Here is a 23,443-nt window from a genome sequence, read left to right as displayed (position 1 = left end):
CAGCTGCATTTTACAGTACCAGAAAAGTCTGAGATTTCAGAAATCATATGCACACAGCTTGTTTTTTTTGTCCTCAGTATTTTATGCCTTTCTAGAGTGAACATGTTTCCCAGGCACCTCCCAACAGGTGGAGGTGTCTTAAATTGTAAGTGTCTCCCAGCCATTGACGCAAGCTCTTTAAGGGACTGGAAGGACACGTGCCCTAAGTTCAGTGCCAAGTAATCAGCCAGGAATGTGCAGACATGGGAGCAAGCAGCAGGAAGAGCATGCATGGCCTAAGGGCCGAGGTGGTGAGTGAGTTGGCGTCCCTGCCAGACGAGAGGAGGATAGGAGGCATGCAGGGACGCCGGCATTAAAGCAATTACTTAAATTAGAAGAAATGGTCATAACTGTAGCAGGAATTTTACCAGTAAACCCATTGATAGACTTTGTAAGCGTTTTCTCTCTTTATTTCCCCTAGAAGGTCTTCTAGATCTTGATTTCTAAAGACAACCTGGCAGTGTTTGATTCCACTTTAGGGTGAGCTAACATGTGTCTTTCCATTGAGGAAATTACCTTTTGTATGGTTAGACCTGAGAATAGAGAATAACATGCAAAACATAGCAATGAAGCCTTGATCAGTTCCTTGAATACTAATAGATGGAAACGATGTTCACATCTGGTATCTTTCATTTTATCTTTTCATACAGGCACAGCTTTCTCAAGCTTTGAGTGGAGTTTCTGATAAAGCAAAAGAAGCCAAAGAATTCTTAGTTCAGCTAAAGAACGTACTGCAACAAATCCAGGTATCATCTTTATGTTCTTTACAGACGTGCACCCAGACAATGACACAACACACCATGCATTGAGAAAAAAGACAGAGATTCCTTTGTTGATCAGTTACTGTTAATTTCCTGTCTAAGGGCCCATACCCATCACTGTGAAAAAACAGTCTGATTTCAGTCCTGAAAAAATGGCCAAGTGTCATACAAGTATCATGTGATTACAATACAATTTTAACACCTAGTATCCGATTTACATCAGTATACATGTGAGTGTGATCCAATTGCAATGCGACTTTAACATGAGCTTTTACAAAGAGAACTTCTCTGTCATTTACACATAGTTTTCCAAGAAAATATTCTTCAAGATATAGGTCTATCAAGATGTATCTATCTATAGATAGATAGATAGATAGATAGATAGATAGATAGATTGATTGATTGATACAAGTGCTTCTGATTAAATTAAAATATCCTCAAAAAGTTAATTTATTTCAGTTCTTCAATACAAAAAGTGAAACTCAAATATTCTATAGAGTCATTACAGAGAGAGTGATCTATTTCAAGTATTTATTTCTGTTAATGTTGATGATTGCGGTTTACAGCAATGAAAACCCAAGCGTCAATATCTCAGTAAATTAGAATAATTAACAAAAAACACCTGCCAAGGCTTCCTAAGCGTTTAACCCCTTTACACCCAAGGGTGGTGTGCACGTTAATGACCGGGCCAATTTTTACAATTCTGACCACTGTCCCTTTATGAGTTAATAACTCTTGAATGCTTTCATGGATCCTGGTGATTCGGACATTGTTTTTCTCGTGACATATTGTACTTCATGTTAGTGGTAAAATTTCTTTGATATAACTTGCGTTTATTTGCGAAAAAAAAACAGAAATTTGGTGAAAATTTAGCAATTTTCCAACTTTGAATTTTCATGCCCTTAAATCACAGAGATATGGTACACAAAATACTTAATAAGTAACATTTCCCACACGTTTACTTTACATCAGCACAATTTTGGAACCAACATTTTTTTTGTTAGGAAGCTATAAGGGTTAAAAGTTGACCATCGATTTCTCATTTTTACAACACCATTTTTTTAGAGACCACATCACATTTGAAGTCACTTTGAGGGGTCTATATGATAGAAAATACCCCAAAGTGACACCATTCTAAAAACTGCACTCCTCAAGGTGCTCAAAACCACATTCAATAAGTTTATTAACCCTTCAGGTGCTTCACAGGAATTTTTTGAATGTTTAAAAAAAAATAAACATTTAACTTTTTTTCACAAAAAAATTACCTCAGGTACAAGAGTAACAGGAGAAATTAGAATGCAAAAGTTATTGTGCAATTTGTCCTGAGTACGCTGATAACTGATATGTGGGGGGAACCACTGTTTTGGCGCATGGCAGAGCTCGGAAGGGAAGGAGCGCAGTTTGACTTTTTCAATGCAAAATTGGCTGGAATTGAGATCGGACGCCATGTCGCATTTGGAGAGCCCCTGGTGTGCCTATACAGTGGAAACCCCCCACAAATGACACCATTTTAGAAACTAGAACCCCCAAGGAACTTATCTAGATGTGTGGTGAGAACTTTGAACTCCCAAGGGCTTCACTGAAGTTGATAATGTACAGCCGTAAAATTAAAAAATCATATTTTTTCCACAAAATGATCTTTTCACCTTCAATTTTTATTTTCTCAAGGGTAACAGGACCCCAAAAGTTATTGTGCAATTTGTTCTGAGTACGCTGATACCCATATGTGGGGGTAAACCACTGTTTGGGCGCATAGCAGAGCTCGGAAGGGAAGGAGCGCTGTTTGACTTTTTCAACGCAAAATTGGCTGGAATGGAGATCGGACGCCATGTCGCATTTGTAGAGCCCCTGATGTGCCTAAACAGTGGAAACCCCACACATGTGACCCCATTTTGGAAACTAGACCCTCCAAGGAACTTATCTAGATGTGTGGTGAGCACTTTGAACCCCCAAGTGCTTCACAGAAGTTTATAACGCCTGGGCGTGAAAATAAAAAATTCATATTTTTTCCACAAACATGATCTTTAAGTCCCCAATTTTTTTATTTTCCCAAGGTTAAATTAATAGGAGAAATTGGACCCCAAAAGTGTTCCAATTTGTCCTGAGTACGCTGATACCCCATATGTAGGAGAAAACTACTGTATGGGCACATGTCAGGGCTCGGAAGGGAAATAGTGACGTTTTGGAATGCAGACTTTGATGGAATGGTCTGCGGGTGTCATGTTGCGTTTGGAGAGCCCCTGATGTGCCTAAACAGTGGAAATCCCCCACAAGTGACCCCATTTTGGAAACTAGACCCCCCAAGGAACCTTTCTAGATGTGTGGTGAGAACTTTGAACCCCCAAGTGCTTCACAGAAGTTTTTAAAGTAGAGCCATAAAAATAAAAAAATCATTATTTTCCACAAAAATGACATTTTTGTCCCCAATTTTTTATTTTTCCAAGGTTAACAGGAAAAATTGGACCCCAAAAGTTGTTGTTAAATTTGTCCTGAGTAGGCTGATACCCCATATGTGGGGGTAAACCACTGTTTGCGCTCATGGCAAAGCTTGGAAGGGAAGGAGCACCGTTTGACTTTTTCAACGCAGAATTGGCTGGAATTGAGATCAGACGCCATGTCGCATTTGGAGAGCTCCTGCTGGGCCTGAACAGAAGAAAACCCCCCAATTCTAACTTCAACCCTAATCCCAACCCTAACCCTAGCTATAACCCTATCCCTAACCCTAAAGGGAAAATGGAAATAAACACATTTTTTAAAAATTTTTTCCCTAACTAAGGGGGTGATAAAGGGGGGTTTGATTTACTATTCATAGCGGGTTTTTATGTTTGACAGCTGTCACACTTAAAAGACGCTTTCTTTTGCAAAAAATAGTTTTTCATCACCACATTTTGAGAGCTATAATTTTTCCGTATTTTGACCCACAGAGCTGTTGTGAGTTCATTTTTCCCTTCACCATTGAGGTCTGATAAACTCCCTCCTCTTGTGAAGGAAGGTAGTAAGACTGATTACCAAACACCTGGGCAGCTAGATGATGAATGCGTGGCTGGAATTGAGGACTGGATATAAGGCTGCCGACGCCCTTCTTCCTGGCTGGTGATTTTCCTGCTGGATTCTTGGAGACCAGTCTGATTCCTGCATCTCAAAGCTAAGTTTTTCTGCTCTGCTTTGTACTCTTCAGTTTTGTATTTGTTTTGCCTTGTTTTTTGGGAGTTCTGCCATCCCCGGCCGGGGGTGAGCTGAATTCCATTTTTGTCTCTGATCTGTTGATTTTTGCTCTGTCTTCAGAATATACCTGAGTGCTGATATAGTCTTTTTGAAGCCTAGCGACTTCAGGGCCTGTTTTTCCTATCAGTCGGTTGGCTCATTTTGATAGGGTTTTTGCGGATGGCAGACAGCAGCTTTCCTATCCTGTCCTATGTAGTTAGCTTGGGCCCCATCATTTTCTCAACCTATTTTTCTATCTGTGTTAGTGTTTTCATCTTGCTTCACCGTCATTATATGTTGGGGGCTGCCTATTGCTTTGGGGTCTGCTCTGGGGCAGTTTAGTTTTTCCCCTTTCTGTCTTTAGGCTATATAGTTCTCCAGCTGTGATCGAGGGGTCTAGGGCACCGTAGGAACCCCCCACGGCTACTGCTAGTTGTTGTGGATAGGTTCAGGGGTCTGCAATCCGATAGCTGCCAACCTCTCTGGTTTTTCTGGACTTAGCTGGTATTTTGTTTTTTCCTCCATCGGTGACTCATCATAACAGAATCACCAGCCATACCGCAGATCCTAGGGTACTCAATAGCAGGAGAGAATTGTAAAAAAAAAAAAAAAAAAAAAAAAGTGTCAGAATTTTTTTTTTTTGTGTGCATATTTTTTCCTCTATATCTCTGAGGCCGTAGGGGTAATTTTTCTCTCAATGGAGATGAAGCAATTGTCTGATCGTGTGGAGCAGCTCGCTGCTGAAGTGCGGGGAATTTCCGCCTATCTTGCTCATTCACATGCTACTGAACCAAAGATTCCTTCTCCTGATGTATTTTTGGGGGATCGGTCTAAATTCTTGAATTTCAAGAATAATTGTAAATTATTTTTTGCCTTGAAGCCTAACTCGTCGGGGAACTCCGCTCAGCAGGTTAAAATTGTCATCTCTTTGCTGCGCGGCGATCTCCAGGATTGGGCGTTTTCTTTGAAACCTGATGATCCTATTCTGAATAATGTGAATGCATTTTTTCAAGCCTTGGGGTTGTTGTATGATGAACCTAATGCTATTGATCAGGCTGAAAAGACCCTGTTGGCATTAAGCCAGGGTCGGGATTCGGCAGAGTTGTACTGTCAAAAATTCCAAAAGTGGGCGGTCCTTACTACCTGGAATGATGGTGCCTTGGCAGCCCTCTTTCGGAAGGGTTTGTCAGAAACTGTAAAAGATACTATGGTGGGATTTCCTGTTCCCTCTGGTCTTGACGATTCTATGTCATTAGCCATTCAGGTGGATTGGCGTTTACGTGAACGCAAAACTACATGTGAGATGTTACCACCTGTTGAACAAATGTCTGAACCTATGCAATGTGATAGAGTTTTGTCTAGGGCGCAACGTCAGGAGTTCAGAAGGCGTAATAAGCTGTGTTTTTTTTGTGGAGATGCCTCGCATATTATTTCTGTCTGCCCTAAACGAGAGAAACGTTGTGCACACACGTTTTCTGTGGGTGGTGTTCAACCTAAGTTTCTTCTGGCAATTACTCTGATCTGCTCCCTGTCCACATTTTCCGCCAAGGCTTTTGTGGATTCAGGAGCAGCTCTGAACCTGATGGACTTGGATTTTGCTAAATGTTGTGGATTTCCTATGACACCTCTGCGGACGCCTATCCCTTTGAGGGGTATTGATGCTACTCCTTTGGCGAAGAATAAACCTCAGTTTTGGACCCAGGTGGTAATGCGGGTCGCCCCAGACCATCAAGAAAATTGCAGATTTTTGGTGTTGCATAATTTGCATGATACCATTGTTCTGGGGTTTCCCTGGTTGCAAATCCATAATCCAGTTCTGGATTGGAAATCTTTGTCTTTGGTGAGTTGGGGTTGTCGGTGTGCCCTTAGCGATGCTCCTGTTTTCTCCACCTCTCCCCAGTCACATGATGTTCCTGACTATTTGGCTGACTTTTATGATGTATTTAGTGAGAATGAGTCTGCGTCTTTGCCTCCTCATAGGAGTTATGACTGTGCTATTGAGCTGAACCCGGGGTGTAAATTCCCCAAGGGTCGGCTTTTCAATTTATCTGTACCCGAGCATGAGGCTATGCAATCCTATATTAAGGAGGCATTGGAGAAGGGTCATATTAGACCATCCTCTTCACCCTTAGGTGCTGGGGTTTTTTTTGTGGCTAAAAAGGATGGTTCATTAAGGCCTTGTATTGACTATCGTGCCCTCAACAAAATTACTGTTAAATATCAGTAACCGTTACCCCTGATTTCTGATCTATTCTCCAGAGTTAAAGGTGCTTGCTGGTTTACCAAGCTTGACCTCAGGGGGGCGTATAATCTTATTCGCATTAAGCATGGGGATGAATGGAAGACGGCGTTTAATACTCCGGAGGGACATTTTGAGTACCTGGTGATGCCTTTTGGGCTCACTAATGCCCCTTCTGTCTTCCAGTGCTTCATGAACGATATATTACGAGACTTTGTGGATAAATTTTTGATTATCTATCTGGATGATATTTTGATCTTCTCCAAGAATTGGGACTCTCATGTGGAACATGTTCGGACTGTGTTCCGGATTTTGAGGGAGAATTCCCTGTATGTCAAGGGATCGAAATGCCTTTTTGGGGTACAGAGGATTTCATTTTTGGGATTTATTTTGTCTCCGTCAACTATTGAAATGGACCCGGCCAAGGTACAGGCCATTTATGATTGGGTTCAGCCCACTTCTTTGAAGGCCCTCCAGAAGTTTTTGGGTTTTGCTAATTTTTATCGGAAATTTATAGCTAATTTTTCTGGTATTGCCAAGCCATTGACGGATTTGACTAGGAAGGGTGCTGATGTGCTGAATTGGTCTCCGGAGGCTGTTTCTTCCTTTCAGGAGCTGAAGCGAAGATTCACTTCTGCTCCGGTTTTGCGGCAACCTGATGTCTCACTCCCGTCTCTGGTGGAGGTGGACGCTTCTGAGATTGGTGCAGGAGCGGTGTTGTCCCAAAAAGATCCTGTGACATCTAAAATGAATCCTTGTGCTTTCTTTTCCCAAAAGTTCTCCCCATCCGAACGTAACTATGATGTGGGGAATCGGGAACTGTTGGCCATGAAATGGGCATTTGAGGAGTGGAGACATTGGTTGGAGGGAGCCAAACACCAAGTCGTGGTCCTTACTGACCACAAGAATTTGATTTACCTGGAGTCGGCCAAGCGCTTGAATCCTAGACAGGCTAGGTGGGCCTTGTTTTTCACACGTTTTGATTTTGTGGTCTCTTTTCTTCCGGGCACTAAGAATGTCAAGGCAGACGCCCTCTTTAGGAGTTTCCTTGCTGATTCTCCTGTTGTGACTAAGCCTGCTACCATCTTAGGCGAGGGGGTAGTTCTTTCCGCCATCTCGCCCGATTTGAGACGTGTTCTGGAAGAGTTTTAGGAGGACAAACCTGAGCGTTGTCCCAGTGGAAAGTTGTATGTTCATGACCAGTGGAGGAAGAGAGTGATGTCTGAAGTTCATTGCTCTGCATTGGCTGGTCATCCAGGTATTTTTGGTACTAGAGATCTGGTGAGTCGATCTTTTTGGTGGCCCGCCTTGTCTCGTGATGTCAGGAATTTTGTGCAGTCCTGTGGGACTTGCTCCCGGTCTAAACCTTGTTCTCGCTCTAGTGGCTTGTTGATGCCTTTGCCGGTGCCCAGGAGGCCATGGACGCATATTTCAATGGATTTTATCTCTGATATGCCTGTCTCTCAGAGAATGACTGTTATTTGGGTGATTTGTGATAGATTCTCTAAGATGGTCCATCTTGTACCACTCCCTAAGTTGCCATCTTCCTCTGAGTTGGTGCCCTTGTTTTTGCAACAGGTGGTTCGCTTGCACGGGATTCCTGAGAACATTGTATCTGACAGAGGAGTTCAGTTTGTGTCTAGATTTTGGAGGACTTTCTGTTCCAAGCTAGGAATTCACTTCTCCTCTGCGTTTCACCCTCAGACCAATGGGCAGACGGAGAGAACAAACCAGACTTTGGAGTCGTATTTGAGATGTTTTATTTCTGCCGATCAGGATGATTGGGTTTCATTTGTGCCCTTGGCCGAATTTGCTTTAAATAATAGAGCTAGTTCTGCCACTTTGATGTCACCTTTTTTTTTTTTCACCCTCGATTTTCTTCAGGGCAGGTGGAGCCTTCTGCCTGCCCAGGTGTTGACACTGTGGTGGAGAGAATGCAACAGATCTGGGACCAAGTAGTGGATAAGTTGTCTCTCTCCCAGGAAAAGGCCCAGCGGTTTTCCAACCGGCGTAGGACCGTTGGACCCCAGTTTAAGGTGGGTAATATGGTTTGGTTGTCATCAAAAAATATCGCTATGAAGGTGGCTTCTCCTAAGTTTAAGCCTAGATTTATTGGACCTTACAAGATTTTGGAGATTATTAATCCGGTCTCTTTTCGGTTGGCTCTTCCTGTCACATTTAAAATTCATAATGTGTTTCATAAGTCCTTGTTGAAGAGGTTTGTTGAACCAGTAGTTCCTGTGGTGGCACCTCCTGACCCTATATTGGTTGAAGGTAACATGGAATATGAGGTAGAGAAGATACTGGATTCCCGTCTGGCTAGACGGAGACTCCAGTATTTGGTTAAGTGGAAGGGTTATAGTCAGGAGGATAATTCCTGGGTCTCTGCCTCTGATATTCATGCCGAAAGATTGGTGCGTGCCTTTCATCGGGCTCACCCGGATCGCCCTGGTGGCATGGATGAGGGTTCGGTGACCCCTCCTCAAGGGGGAGGTACTGTTGTGAGTTCATTTTTCCCTTCACCAATGAGGTCTGATGAACTCCCTCCTCTAGTGAAGGAAGGTAGTGAGACTGATTACCAAACACCCGGGCAGCTAGATGATGACTGGGTGGCTGGAATTGAGGACTGGATATAAGGCTGCCGACGCCCTTCTTCCTGGCTGGTGATTTTCCTGCTGGATTCTTGGAGACCAGTCTGATTCCTGCATCTCAAAGCTAAGTTTTTCTGCTCTGCTTTGTACTCTTCAGTTTTGTATTTGTTTTGCCTTGTTTTTTGGGAGTTCTGCCATCCCCGGCCGGGGGTGAGCTGAATTCCATTTTTGTCTCTGATCTGTTGATTTTTGCTCTGTCTTCAGAATATACCTGAGTGCTGATATAGTCTTTTTGAAGCCTAGCGACTTCAGGGCCTGTTTTTCCTATCAGTCGGTTGGCTCATTTTGATAGGGTTTTTGCGGATGGCAGACAGCAGCTTTCCTATCCTGTCCTATGTAGTTAGCTTGGGCCCCATCATTTGCTCAACCTATCTTTCTATCTGTGTTTAGTGTTTTCATCTTGCTTCACCGTCATTATATGTTGGGGGCTGCCTATTGCTTTGGGGTCTGCTCTGGGGCAGTTTAGTTTTCCCCTTTCTGTCTTTAGGCTATATAGTTCTCCAGCTGTGATCGAGGGGTCTAGGGCACCGTAGGAACCCCCCACGGCTACTGCTAGTTGTTGTGGATAGGTTCAGGGGTCTGCAATCCGATAGCTGCCAACCTCTCTGGTTTTTCTGGACTTAGCTGGTATTTTGTTTTTTCCTCCTTCGGTGACTCATCATAACACAGAGCCATGTGAGGTCTTATTTTTTGCGGGACGAATTGACATTTTCATTGGCACCATTTTTGGGTACATGACATTTTTTGGTCGCTTTTTATTCTGATTTTTGGAATGCAGAATGAACAAAAATCTGCAATTCATGAATTTCTCTTGGGGGGGGCGTTTACACCGTACCGCGTGTGTTAAAATTGATAAAGCAGTTTTATTCTTTAGGTTTGTACGATTACAGCGGCAATACCTCATTTATATCATTTTTTTATGTTTTGGCACTTTTATACAATAAAAACAATTTTATATAAAAAATTATTATTTTTGCATTGCTTTATTCTGCAAACTATAACTTTTTTATTTTTTTGCCAATGATGCTGTATTGCGGCTCGTTTTTTGCGGGACAAGATGTCGTTTTCAGCGGTACCATGTTTATTCATATTCGTCTTTTTTATCTTGTGTTATTGCACTTTTTGTTTGGCGGTATGATGATAAAGCATTTTTTTTTGTTTTTTTAAGGGGTTTACTAAAGAGGTTAATTAGTGGGACAGTTTTATAGTGTGGTTCATTACGGACACAGTGATACTAAATATGTGTACTTTTATTGTTTTTTTATTTACAAAAAAAAGAATTTATTAGGGAACATTTTTTTTATTTATTTAGGAATTTTTAAAAAATTATTTTAACACATCATTTTTTTTTTACTTTATTATATTGTCCCAGGGCGGGACAATACTATATAGTGTCAGATCACTGATCTGACACTTTGCAGTACACTGTGTCAGATCAGCGATCTGACAGGCACTAGAGGAGGCTTTCTCAGCGCCTGCTCTCAGCAGGCACTGAGAAAACCGCCTCCCTGCAGGACCCCGAAGGCCCCCGCGGCCATACTGGATCTGGGGTCCTGCAGAAAGGAGGCCCTCAGAACATCGCGAGCCCCCTCCCTGCGCGATTCTTCCCTATGCCCCCGGTACACTGAGATCATGTTTGATCGCAGTGTGCCAGGGGTTAATGTGCTGGGGGCGGTCCGTGACCACTCCTGGCACATAGTGCCGTGTGTCAGCTGTGATACATCCGGCCGCGATCAGCTGCGCTCCCACCGTGAGCGCAGCTGATCGCGTATGACGTACTATTCCATCCATGAGATTTAAGACCCAGGTAACATGGACAAAATAGTACGTCCAATGTAACAAAGAGGTTAAAAAGGTCCTTTAGCCTGTTTCAGTAGGCTTCACAATCATGAGGAAGACTGCTGACTTGACAGATGTCCAGAAGGCAGTCACTGACACACGCCACAAGGGGGGTAAGCCACTGAAGATCATTGCTAAAGAAGCTGGCTGTTCACAGAGTGCTGTATCTAAGCATATTAACGGAAAGTTGAGTGAAAGGAAAAGTGTGGTAGAAAAAGGTGCATATGTAGGAGGAGGGGCCCCCGCCTAGTGTCCGGGCCGGAACCAAGGGGACCGTTATCTAGCTTCTTAGGGTTTCTGTTTCCGGGGAGCAGAGTTAGGGGACCAACCGTTGAGACTTCCAGGACAGTTGGGAGAGGAGCTTATATAAAAGGGGCGGTGGACGCCAGTCAGAGTGAGTCAGCAGAATGGCAGAGAAGGAGCAGGAGACCGTGGAAGCGCCAGGGAGCCAGAGCCTCCAGCAGTAACTGGAGAGGAGGATAGTGACAGAAGGGAGATTCTCGGTGGACTGCAGGGAGATGGTGCCCAGCCGACCGACAGAAGACTGCCGCTTCACAGCCACCCACAGCCGTTGGCGCCTCGCTCCAGCCCACAGCTGCGGTCTGCCCACAGCCACCCGCGACCTTTGCCGCCTCGCTCCAGCTCTCGGCTGTGGCCTGTCTGCAGCCACCTGCGGCCGTTGCCGCCTCGCTCCAGCCCACAGCTGCGGCCTGCCTGCAGCCACCTGCGGCCGTTATCGCCTCGCTCCAGCTCGCGGCTGCGGCCTGCCCGCAGCCACCCGCGGCCGTTGCCGCTCCACTCCCATCTGTGGCTGCGGCGAGTCCATCGCCGCCTGCAGCCACCACTGCCCCGCTCCAGTCCGTGATAAGGGCTGAGCCATCGCCCACCACGGGTCCCCTAGAGCAGCCGCTGTCTGTGCCGGTGGCCTACCAACCGCCACTCAGCACCGCCACTGCCCGCCCCTGTCCGGGGGCTGCAGCCTCTACTCTCCCACTCCCAGGCGGTATCCCGCTGCCTCCGCTGGGGGGACATTCTGCCGTAGAACGCTGGACAAATGTTATCTCAAGCATTACATAAAATGTTCCCAATAAAAGCTTAAACTCAATCCACAAAAAAAGCATGTCCCCACACCGGTCTGTAATCTGTTAACGGAAATATAGTGGGACTTCCACGTTACTGATAGTGCAAAGGCTCTGTAAAAGCAAAATGACTTCTCACCCTCCAAAAGAAATTCAGCAAATTCTGCGCTGCCAAATCCAAATGCCCCCCTCCCTTCTGAGCCCCACAGTGTACCTAAACCACATATAGCTTCCACATGTTTGGCATTTCTGAAGCAATGAGAGCCTACCAACTTACAGATTCATGTCTCCAGCAGCACGGGCTGGGCATAACGTACTGGTGACGGCAACATACTGGTGACTGCAGTGTACCGGTTTTTATAGCGTACTGGTCACTACAGCATACTGGTCCCTACAACAGCAGTTTGCAATTTTAATTCGGCAACATTCATTGCTGCTTGTTTCTGGAAAATACTCAAGGAGTCAAAATCGTCACTACACCTGTAGATAAATTCCCCAAGGGGGTATAATTTCCAAAATGGGGTCACTTGAGGGGGGATTCTGCTCTTCTAGCAATTAGGGGCTTTGTATATGGAGTCCGTAGACTATTCTAGGAAAATCTGTGCTCCAGGAGGCAAATAGTGCTCCTTTCCTCCCAAGTCTCTCCATATGGCTAAGTAGTACTGTACAGCCAGCCACATATGGGGTATTACCACGTTCAGTAAAAACTATGGGACAAATTTTGGTGCCATTTTTACCCACTTGTGTGAAAATGTAAAATCTGGGGCTAAAACAAAATTTGGTGGTAAAAATATAGTTAATTTTTCTTCACTACCCAATGGTATAAAATTCTGTGACACACCCGTGGTGTCAATATGATCACTGCACCCCTAGATGAATTCATTGAGAGGTGTAGTTGTAAAATGGGGTCACTTATGGGAGGTTCTGCTGTTTTGGCATCTCATAGGCTCTCCCAGTTGGTCATGGCAACTGCAAACCATAACAGTAAAATCTGGCACTCCTTGCCTTCTGAGCTTTGCACTGTGCCTGAAAAATATTCCCCAATTACATGTAGGGTATTGGCTCACTCAGGAAACAATGGACCTCAGTTTGTTGTAAACAAATTTCCTATTAGCCTTTAGAAAAATTAAAAACTTGGGGCTAATATAACATTTTAGTGGTAAAAATGTAATATATTCTATCTTCACCGCTCAAAGGTATAAAATTCTGTGAGTCACGTGGTGTTAATATGATCACTGCACCCCTAGATAAATTAATTGGGAAGTGTAGTTTGTAAAATGAGTTTACATATACGGGGTTTTTGTTGTTCTGACACCTTAGGAGATCTGCCAATGTGACATGGCACCCTCAAACCATTCCAGCAAAATCTGAACTCCAATATAGCGCATCTTCCCTTTTGAAATTTGCAATGTGCCTCAAAAATAGTATTCCCCCACATTTGGGTACTCGGTACTTTTGTATTTTCACTGCTCAACGTTATAAACTTCTGTGAAGCACTTGGGGGTTCAAGGTACTCACCACACATCTAAATATATTCCTTGAGGGGTCTAGTTTCCAAAATGTGGTCACTTGTGGGGGGTTTCCACCGTTTAGGCACATAATGGGCTCTCCAAATGGCACATGAAGTCCGCTAATGATTCCATGAAATTTTACATTCAAAAAGTCTATTGAAGCTCCTTCCCTTCCATGCCCTGCCGTGCTCCCAAACAGTAGTTTCATCCCTCGTCTGTGGTATAGGCTTACTCATGAGAAATTGCACTACAAATTGTATGGTGCAATTTGTCTTTTCACCCTTATGAAAATGCAACATTTGGGGCTAAAATAACGTTTTTTGGGGGAAATGTGATTTTATTATTTTCACGGTTCAACGTTAAAAACTTCTGTGAAGCACCTGGGGGTTCAAGGTGCTCACCACACATCTATATACATTCCTTGAGGGGCTAGTTTCCAAAATGGGGTCACTTGTGGGGGGTTTTCCCTGTTTAGGCACATCAAAGGCTCTCCAAACGTGACATGGCTTCTGCCAATTGTTCCAGCAAATTTTGCATTCAAAAATTCAAATGGCGCTCCTTCCCCTTCGAGCTCTGCCATGTGACAAAACAGTGTTATTTTTTTCCCTCATATGGGGTATTGACATGCTGAGGAGAAATGACACAACAAATTTTGGGGTCCATTTTTTCCGATTACCCTTGTCAAAATAAAAAGTACATTTTTTGTGAAAAAAAGTTAAATGTTCACTGTTTTTCCTCATTCCAAAAATTCCTGTGAAGCACCTGAAGGGTTAATAAACTTCTTGAATATGCTTTTGAGCACCTTGAGGGGTGAAGTTTTTAGAATTGGGACTTAAGGGCATGAAAATTCAAAGTTGGCAAAAATTGCCAAATTTTTGCCAAATTTTGCTTTTTTTTCACGAATAAAGTCACACCCAAGAAATTTTACCACTATCATGAAGTACAATATGTCACAAAAAACAATCTCAGAATCACAGGGATCCCTTGAAGCGTTCCAGAGTTATTACCTCATAAAATTACAGTGGTGAGAATTGTAAAAAGTGGCCTGGTCATTAACGTGCAAACCACCCTCGGAGGTAAAGGGGTTAATACTGTAAAGCGCTGCGGAATATGTTGGCGCTATATAAAGATTATTATTATTATTAATAGCCTGGGATGCTCCATGGGTATTGCCCCCTTCCCAGGCTATAAACATCTGCCCCCAGCTGTCCGCTTTTCCTTTGCTGATTAAAACAATGTCTGGGGGTTCCCACACCACTTTTTTCAGAAAATAATTAAGTACAGTAAGCTACACAAGCATTGTACTACCCTAATTATATGTGTCACTGACATCTTTGTATATATCTATTCTATGTGTATATATCTAGTCTATCTATTCTATTTTGTCAGGTCACGCTGTGATTTTACTGTACGCTGTAGATGAATTACCGAGTTTTCAAAGGACATTGGTGTGTAAAAATCGGACAGCACTCACATGGTCTGAGTGCCATGTGATTTTTTTTCTCTCACCCAGTGACTTGCATTGGCGAGTTTTGTCCGAGATACGAAGACAATTGCAGTATGCTATGATATTTTTCTCAATACGATTTCGGCTGAGAAAAAAAAAATTGCAGATAAGCTGTGACTCATTAACATTGGTCAGACTGCAATCGATTTATCCTCGCAGATGAGTATGAGCCCTAAGGCTGGATTCACATGCCCCATTCTTTTTAATTCGTTTATTAATCACGAAACATATATATATATATATATATATATATATATGCACATAGCCAGATGAATACACATGGCATTTATCCAAACAATTACAGTGGAACAGCAAATTTGCATAGTAGATTATCAACACAATTTGAGTTACATAGTTCCATGTATCGCTGTATGGACATTAAACCAAGTATCAAGTGATTGGAACATTATTTAACCTTATAACCATCCAGCAACATCCATCCTAAACAACACTAAATGCCTAATTAAACGACTACTAACACACTGCCAAGCATAGTTGTATAATGTAACGTTAGTAACCATGTGATGCCATAGAGTGATTCAGTGTATTTTACCATAATGTCATGGTGGTACTGGACCACTACGCATCAGTAGAGTAAGATGAGAAGAATTCCACCTGTCCTAAATCTTTTCAAATTTCCCCAAGCAACCCCTGTTCGCTCGTATGTTATAACTGTATATACTAATTCAATCCAGGCTCTAAGAGAGGGATTTACCCCACCCATCCAGCGTAGTGCCAACACCTTTCTAGCTAGAAAGAGTGTCTCACATAAGAAAATCATAATATAGCGTCCCCACATCTCCTCGTCCATCACCCTGAACAAACAGACTAGTGGGTTAAGGGGGTCCGGGGCCTGTACTAAGGATGTCAACAACGATGTTACCTCACTCCAGTATGAAAGGGTAGTAGGGCAACTTCATATTGTGTGAGCAAAGTCTGCTTCCAATGAATGACATCTCAAGCATTCCGAAGATTGAAATCGACCCATTTTTAAGAGTCGTGATGGAGTTAAATGATTGGTGTATCATATATTGTATAATTGAGTCATTCTATTGTTAATTGATGGGGATACTTTAATTGGAGATTCAAGAACCTCCTCCCAATCCTCATCTTGAGCATCAGGAATTAGACCTTCCCACCTCCTCCTGACTGCCACTATTGCAGAGCCAGTTCCCACAGGCAGCATATACGTGTATAGGGCAGAGATTAGACCCTGGGGTCCTTGTGACTTAAGGATGCCTATTAAAGGGAAGGACAAGATAGCCTGAGACCCACCCATTGAACGCAATTGTGACTGGAAAGCTGATCTAAGCTGAAGGAAGTGAAAAATTTGAGACCTCGGAATATTATGTTTAGATTGAATTTGGTCAAAGGACATTAGGACACCCTGTTTATATAAATCCCTGACCGAGGAAACCTCATGCAAAATCCAGAATTCAGAGGACGGGTGGTTCAACAACACTGGGAAATAAGCATTATTCCATAGTGGCATTTCAGCTATAATATCCCCAAAGCGGACCACCCTTTTAATTTGTCTCCACACTGACCTCGCTAATCGAAGTAAAGGTAATAACCGAGGGACACCAAGTTTATCCTTTTCTAGAAAACCCAACAGACAGTCGACTTTTGCAGCATGGGCCAAATGACTTTCAGGGTTAGATAAGTGACTATCGGGCATCCATCTACTCAGAGCCTTAATCTGCTCGGCCAGATAGTATAAATAGAAATCCGGCAATGCCGCCCCACCCATCTGTTTGGGCCTTTGTAAGGTAGACAATTTAAGCTTGGGTCTGGTTTTCCCCCATATAAAAGTCGTAATTAGAGAGTTTAAATTTGTGAAGAAGGATTTAGGGATCAGCACTGCGCTATGTTGAAGGGAATACCTAAACTTAGGAATTAAAATCATCTTGGTTAAATTTATACGGCCGGCGACAGACAGTGGAAGTTTACCCCAAGATGCAAATTTAAGCTTAACTAAATCCAGTAATGGAAGGGATGTTGAATTGTAAATCAAGTTTACTATTTTTTGGTAAATATTTGAAATGGGACACTATAGACAACGAAGATAAGGCGCTGAGATGGGTCCCTGAGCTCCAAGAAAGGGGTAACAGGGCTGATTTTTTCCAGTTAATATATAATCCTGAATATTTACTGAATTTATCAATGGCAGTGATTACATATGGTAGCGTCTCTTCTGTATTGTCCATGAATATCACCATATCATCAGCATTTAAGCCGATGGTATCTAGACGACCTGCTATGTTAATACCCTTAATATTTGTAGAAGACCTTAAGCGTATTGCTAATGCCTCAATCGCAAGGGCAATAAGGGCCGGAGAAAGAGGGCACCGCTGTTGCGTTCCTCTAGACAGAGAAAAAGGTACAGACACAGAATTATTTATAAGTATACGAGCTTTGGGTTTTGCATATATTACGCTGATCCATCTCTGAAATTTATCACCAAAACTGTACTTCCTTAAACATGTAAATAAAAAGGGCCATTCAAGATAGTCAAACGCCTTAGCCGCATCCAACCACGCCCAATTATTGTCTGGTATCCAAGAACTGTATTGAACCACCGCCTGAACCCGTCTGATATTGAAAGAAGTGCTTTTACCCGGCATAGAGACAGTCTGGTCAGGGTGCATGAGATCCAGTATTGCCGAATTCAGCCTACTGGCCAGGACCTTAGTAAAAATTTTATAATCTACGTTTACAAGTGATATGGGCCGATATGATCCACACTCTAGTGGGTCTTTCCCTTCTTTCTTAAGCATAATTATATTAGCCTCATAAAAGGAGTCAGGAATATATCCCCCCCCAAAACCCCTTGAAACACCTTTAAAAGAAGTGGTGCTAATGCATCCTTATATTTTCTGTACGGCTCAATAGGGAACCCATCCGGTGCAGGAGCCTTCCCGTAGGCCATATCCATCATAGCACCCTCTAGTAAAATCAGCATCCAAAAGGGCCCTCTGAGTGGAGTCTAGTGCGGGGAAGTTTATGTCCGATAAATAGTTCAAACATTCTAGAACATCATAACCGCTCATTGAAGTATTTATCCCCTTAACGACCGCCGATACGCCTTTTAACGGCGGTAATTAAGGGTACTAAAACCACAGCGCTGTTAATTCACGGCGCTGTGGAGAAAGTACATAGCGCCCCCCCAGTGTCGGATTTTCTCCGGGGTCTCGGCTGCCAGGGGTAGCCGAGACCCCAGAGAACATGAATCGGTCGGTTTTTACCGACCCCGCTTTTGCGATCGCCGTTATTAACCCTATAACGGCGACCGCAAAAAAAAAAGAAGCCGCGATTATGCATTAAATTTCTCTTTCCTCTGATGTGATCACACATCAGAGGAGAGAGAAATAGGGTCCCCGATCCCCCCGGTACCTCTCCGTGGTCCTCCGTCTCCTCCCGGTGGTCCCGCGTCCTGCTGGCGTCCTCCGATGGGCGCCGCCATCTTGAAAATGGCGGGCGCATGCGCAGTGTGCCCGTCGGGAATCTGCCGGCTCCGGCTGGCAGATTCCATTCATTATTTTGATCACTATGATAAACGATCATAGTGATCAAAATAAAAAAAATAGTACATAACCCCCCCGTTTATCACCCCCTTATATAGGCAAACATAATGAAATAAAGAAAATATTTTTTTTTTCAGTTTTCCATTAGGGTTAGGGTTAGGGCTAGGGTTAGGGCTAGGTCTAGGGTTAGGGCTAGGGTTAGGGTTGGGCTAGGGTTAGGGTTGGGCTAGGGTTAGAGTTGGGCTAGGGTTAGAATTAGGGTTAGGGCAAACTAGGATTAGGGTTAGAATTGGGATTAGGGTTGGGATTAGGGTTAGGGGTGTGTTGGGGTTTGGGTTGGAGCAAGAATTGAGGGGTTTCCACTATTTACCAACTTTGGGGGTCTAAAAATTGGGGTCTAAAAAAATCACTTTTGTGGAAATAAAAAAGTCTTTTTATTTTCACGGCTCTGTGTTTATAAACTTCTGTGAAGCGGTTGGGGGTTCAAAGTGCTCACCACACATCTAGATAAGTTCCTTAGGGGGTCTAATTTCCAAAATGGGGTCACTTGTGGGGGTTTCCACTGTTTCCACTGTTCCATCAGGGGCTCTGCAAACGCAACATGATGCCCGCAGACCATTCCATCAAAGTCTGCATTCCAAAATGGCACTCCTTCCCTTCCGAGGTCTCCCATGCACCCAAACAGTGGTTCCCCCCCACATATGGGGTATCGGCGTACTCAGGACAAATCGCACAACAACTGTTTGAGTATGATTTCTCCTGTTACCCTTGTAAAAATAAAAATTTGGGGGCGAAAAGATCATTTTTGTGGAAAAAAATGGATTTCTTATTTTCACGGCTCTACGTTATAAACTTCTGTGAAGCACTTGAAGTTTCAAAGTGCTCACCACACATCTAGATAAGTTCCTTAATAGGTCTAGTTTCCAAAATGGGGTCACTTGTTGGAGTTTTCCACTGTTTAGGCACATTAAGGGCTCTCCGAACGCAACATGGCATCCGATCTCAATTCCAGGCAATTCTGCGTTGAAAAAGTCAAACGGCGCTCCATCCCTTGCGAGCTCTGCCGTGTGCTGAAAAAGTGGTTTACCCCCACATATGGAGTATCGGCGTATTCAGGAGAAATTGTACAACAAATTGTGTGGTTGATTTTCTCTTTTAACACTTGTGAAAATAAAAAAAATTGGTTCTGAAGTAAATTTTTTGCAAAAAAAAGTTAAATGTTAATTTTTTCCTTCCACATTGCTTTAGTTCCTGTGAAGCACTTAAAGGGTTAATAAACTTCTTGAATGTGATTTTGAGCACCTTGAGGGGTCTAGTTTTTAGGATGGTGCCACTTTTGGGTATTTTCTGTCATGTACACCCCTCAAAATGACTTTAAATATGATTTGGTCCCTAAAAAAATGGTTTTGTAAATTTTGTTGTAAAAATGAGAAATCGCTGGTCAACTTTTAACCCTTATAACTTCCTAACAAAAAAAATTTTACTTCCAAAATTGTGCTGATATAGAGTAGACATGTGGGAAATGTTATTTATTAAGAAATTTGTGCGACACATCTCTCTGATTTAAGGGCATAAAAATTTAAAGTTTTAAAATTGCAAAATTTTCAAAATTTTCACCATATTTCCGTTTTTTTCATAAATAAACACAAGACTTATCGAAGAAATTTTATCACTAACATGAAGTACAATATGTCACAAACAACAATCTCAGAATCAGCGGGATCCATTAAAGCGTTCCAGAGTTATAACCTCATAAAGGGACAGTGGTCAGAATTGTAAAAATTGGCCTGGTCATTAAGCTGCAAACTGGCTCTGTCGCTAAGGGGTTAATGTTCTGTAATAGTCATAGAAGCAGTGGAGTATATCTTCAGTTGAGGTTGCCATTGAGCTATCTGGTTTCCGAATTTGAAGTATAGTATTAGATGTGTTATGCTGACGCACCAAAAAGGCCAAAAATTTATTTGACTGGTTCCCCAGCTCAAAATAAGACTGACGGGTAAAAAAAAAGTGTACATTTAGATTTGGTGTCCATATATTAGGAATATAACCTGTGAGAAGTCAACCATGCAACTCTATTCTCATTAGTCTAATTAGATATATAAGCTGCTTCTGAATCTTTCAGACGCTGTTCCATTTCATTATCTTCCTTTGAGGTCACTAGTTTAATATAGTAAATCGTAGACGATAGGCAACCCCTCAGGTACGCCTTAAGGGTATCCCAGAACAGATTAATATTCTGGGGTTCAGGATGGGATCTCATTAGAATCTATCAGCTTCAGCCAGAATGGGTTTAGCTTCCAGAATATAGTGTGGTTTGACCGGCCGAAGCCAAGCTTGAGTATAATCGGACTGTGATTTGAAATCCCCCTATTACCATGTTCCACGTCATTTATCCACACTGCTAGACTGCTGGAGCCAAATATGTAGTCTATGTTGGTATATACAACAGTTGTGGACTACTTCTTTGTGTGAAGGAGGGCTATATGCTGATCTGACAATAGATGGCGATGTTGTGTAAAGTTTCCTTACTTAATGTATTGTAAGAGAAAAAGTCTCTTTTGTAGTTTCAGTTTTGTATTTCCTACTTCCTGATGCAGCACTGAATGACTATGCATTTTTCCTTCACCTCATGTTCTGAGAAGTAAAAGCTTGTTATCCCATGTAATCTGCTCTGTGAAGTTTTCTACTGCAACTGTGGGTATCCAGGAGCTATACAACAAGCTGTGCAACAGTCTTTACGGGATAAAATAGGAATGACAAGTATATTCGCTTAGGCCTCTTTCACACTTCAGTTTTTTACAATCAGTCACAATCCGCCAGGTTTTGAAAAAAACAGATCTGCAATTTTTTTTTGAGGATCCGTTTTTTTTTCCCCATTGACTTCCATTATTGGCGGATTGTGACGGATTGCCGTCCGTTGCATCCGTTTTTTTTGCTGATCCGCCAAAAGTTGCTGTCCGTCACCATCCTCAAAGATTTCAAAACGGAGCTTGCAACATTTTTTTCTGTGGCGGATCCTCCAGACACTGTTTTAACCCGAAATTCTTTCAGGGTGCCGGACAAAAAAAAAATATTCTCTCTCTCTCTCTCTCCTTTTCCATGCTGCGATTCCTTTAAAATTCTTCATTTCTCGGATCCGTCAAAAAAAACGGACGGGTGGCATCCGTTGTCATCAGTACTACAACGGATCCGCCATCCGTCCTTTTGGCGGATTATGACTGATGCAAAAAACTGAAGTGTGAAAGAGGCCTTACCATGGGGTGACGTAGCCTCCACAGATCTAGCTAACCACTGCCCCCCAGAGCTTCCACTATCTAATCTAATTCTGTCAAGGTTAGTATCCATAACTAGATTAAAGTCTCCCATACATATAACATGCGCATCCGGGTAGTTTAAAGCAAAACTTAGTGCCATTAGAAGAATTAACACATTAGCTGGAGGAGGATTATAGATACACAGTATGACATATCTCGTACAGTTTATCAGTGCATATATGAAAAAAAAAACAACCTTCAGGGTCCCTCCGAGCTTCTCTAACCTCCCTCCTGACATCTCTATGTATCAACAATGAAACCCCCCTTGAATAACTAATATGAAATGTATGAATGAACCATTTTGTGCCAAAGGCTTCTTTCTGTATGTGTCGACCAGAATCTCTGGTTAAGTGTGTCTCAACCAGATCCACAATATGAGGGTGATAGCACCTAATTTGGGAGAATACATTAATTCACTTACGAGGGGACCTGAGACCCCTCACATTCCAGGTAATGTGTATAATATCAGACTCCATGGCTCCTCATTGAAATATGGTATACATTGTCACATCGGTTGAATTCATCTCCCAGAGCGTCCTTGAGCCATGGGCAGCACCTCTTACCTGTCCGCAGCATCGCCCACGCTTCCTCGCTCTGGCACAGCAGCGGCCGTCATTCAGCGGCACTCCTCTCTGTGTCACAGACAGGAAGTGCGGGCGGTGGGCAGGAAGCAGGACGGATCCTTGCAGCTCAGATCCTGCTATTTTCTCTTGCAGGCAGCAGAGCTGCTAGGATCGCTCCCTGCCTGCCGCACATGAGGGAAATCTGGCCAGGGGCCCCCCAGAGCTTCGGACCCGGAGAAACTGGCTAGATTGCCCTCATCATTAGCCGCCCTGCAGGGCCCCCTGGTGGCTCTGGGTCCCGATGCAGTTGCATCGGTTGAAACGGCGGTATGTCCGCCCATGGTCTTCCTGGTCGTCACCTTCCTCACTGCCAGAAGCGCGACCTTTTACGCTGATCTCCAGCCTTAGCCTGCAGTGAATTGTTCCTGAGGGATCTTGCACTATCAGACGGATCGATCCTTGCAAAATTCTTTTAGTTTGTCTGCCATCCCTGACCCTCTTGAGAGATTCATGGTTAACAGTAACGTAGTGTGGCAAGTTTATTGAATATATATAATGATAAAGTCCCCCTTCCTCCGTTTCCAGAAGCAAAAGCACTGCCACAAAAAAATATAGGCACTTGTCTTAACTCAATGATATAATATGGGGAAGTGCAAGTATATCCTGGCAATGTAGTAGGGTGAAATATCAGTTATTGCAGCAGGTTTTAAAGTCATTGCCCAGGTCCTGTAAAGCAGGATGAGTTAGTGTCTCACAGCGCCTGCAAGGGGGGGGGAGGCAAGGGACTAGAGATCCCCTAAGATGGCAGGAGCCCACGGCCAGCTGCTTTATCGATAAGGGCGCGCGGGGCTCACTTTTCAGAGCTCACACCATGCCTCCCTCTTCTATACCTTCAGGAGAAAGTCACGCTGCTCCAGTGGTTCCCCAGGAACCAGAATCCACAGCTCTGTGCCTCCTTCCTGTCGGAGCGCACAATGTAAGATGACCACCGTCCCCACAGGCCCCACCGTCCCGCCGGCTGGAGCCACGTAACACAGCCCCCCCGGTATCGGAGGTCTCCCAGGGTCCAGGGAAGTGTGGTGCCTGCAGATAGATACCACTTGGGGTAGATATATCTCAGGATATTGCCCAGGATCTGAGGAGCTCTATCTTAGTGCGTCCTTCTAGCTCCACAGCATCGCCAAACCCCCCACATGCTCCGTCTTTGTGGAA

The 23,443-nt window shown here is 43.4% G+C and overlaps 1 protein-coding gene across 4 annotated transcripts in view; it reads left to right on the top strand.

The window, feature by feature from the left end:
• TRIM67 (tripartite motif containing 67) overlaps positions 1-23,443 on the top strand; it is a 779,172-nt gene that overhangs the window by 91,272 nt on the left and 664,457 nt on the right. For all 4 annotated transcript variants that reach the window (XR_012221447.1, XM_073551878.1, XM_073551876.1 and 1 more), the window contains exon 2: positions 690-785. Coding sequence is in view for 3 of the 4 variants with exons in the window: in XM_073551878.1 (XP_073407979.1) it covers positions 690-785 (96 nt within the window). In the remaining variant the exon portion in view is untranslated. The remainder of the gene's footprint in view (positions 1-689; positions 786-23,443) is intronic.

The sequence above is a fragment of the Dendrobates tinctorius genome, unplaced genomic scaffold, assembly GCF_039654945.1.
Source record: "Dendrobates tinctorius isolate UK_male_01 unplaced genomic scaffold, ASM3965494v1 ptg000181l, whole genome shotgun sequence".
Taxonomy (NCBI): Eukaryota; Metazoa; Chordata; class Amphibia; order Anura; family Dendrobatidae; genus Dendrobates; species Dendrobates tinctorius.
The sequence above is the reverse complement of the archived record's forward strand: the minus strand, read 5'-3'. Positions and strand labels throughout refer to the sequence as shown.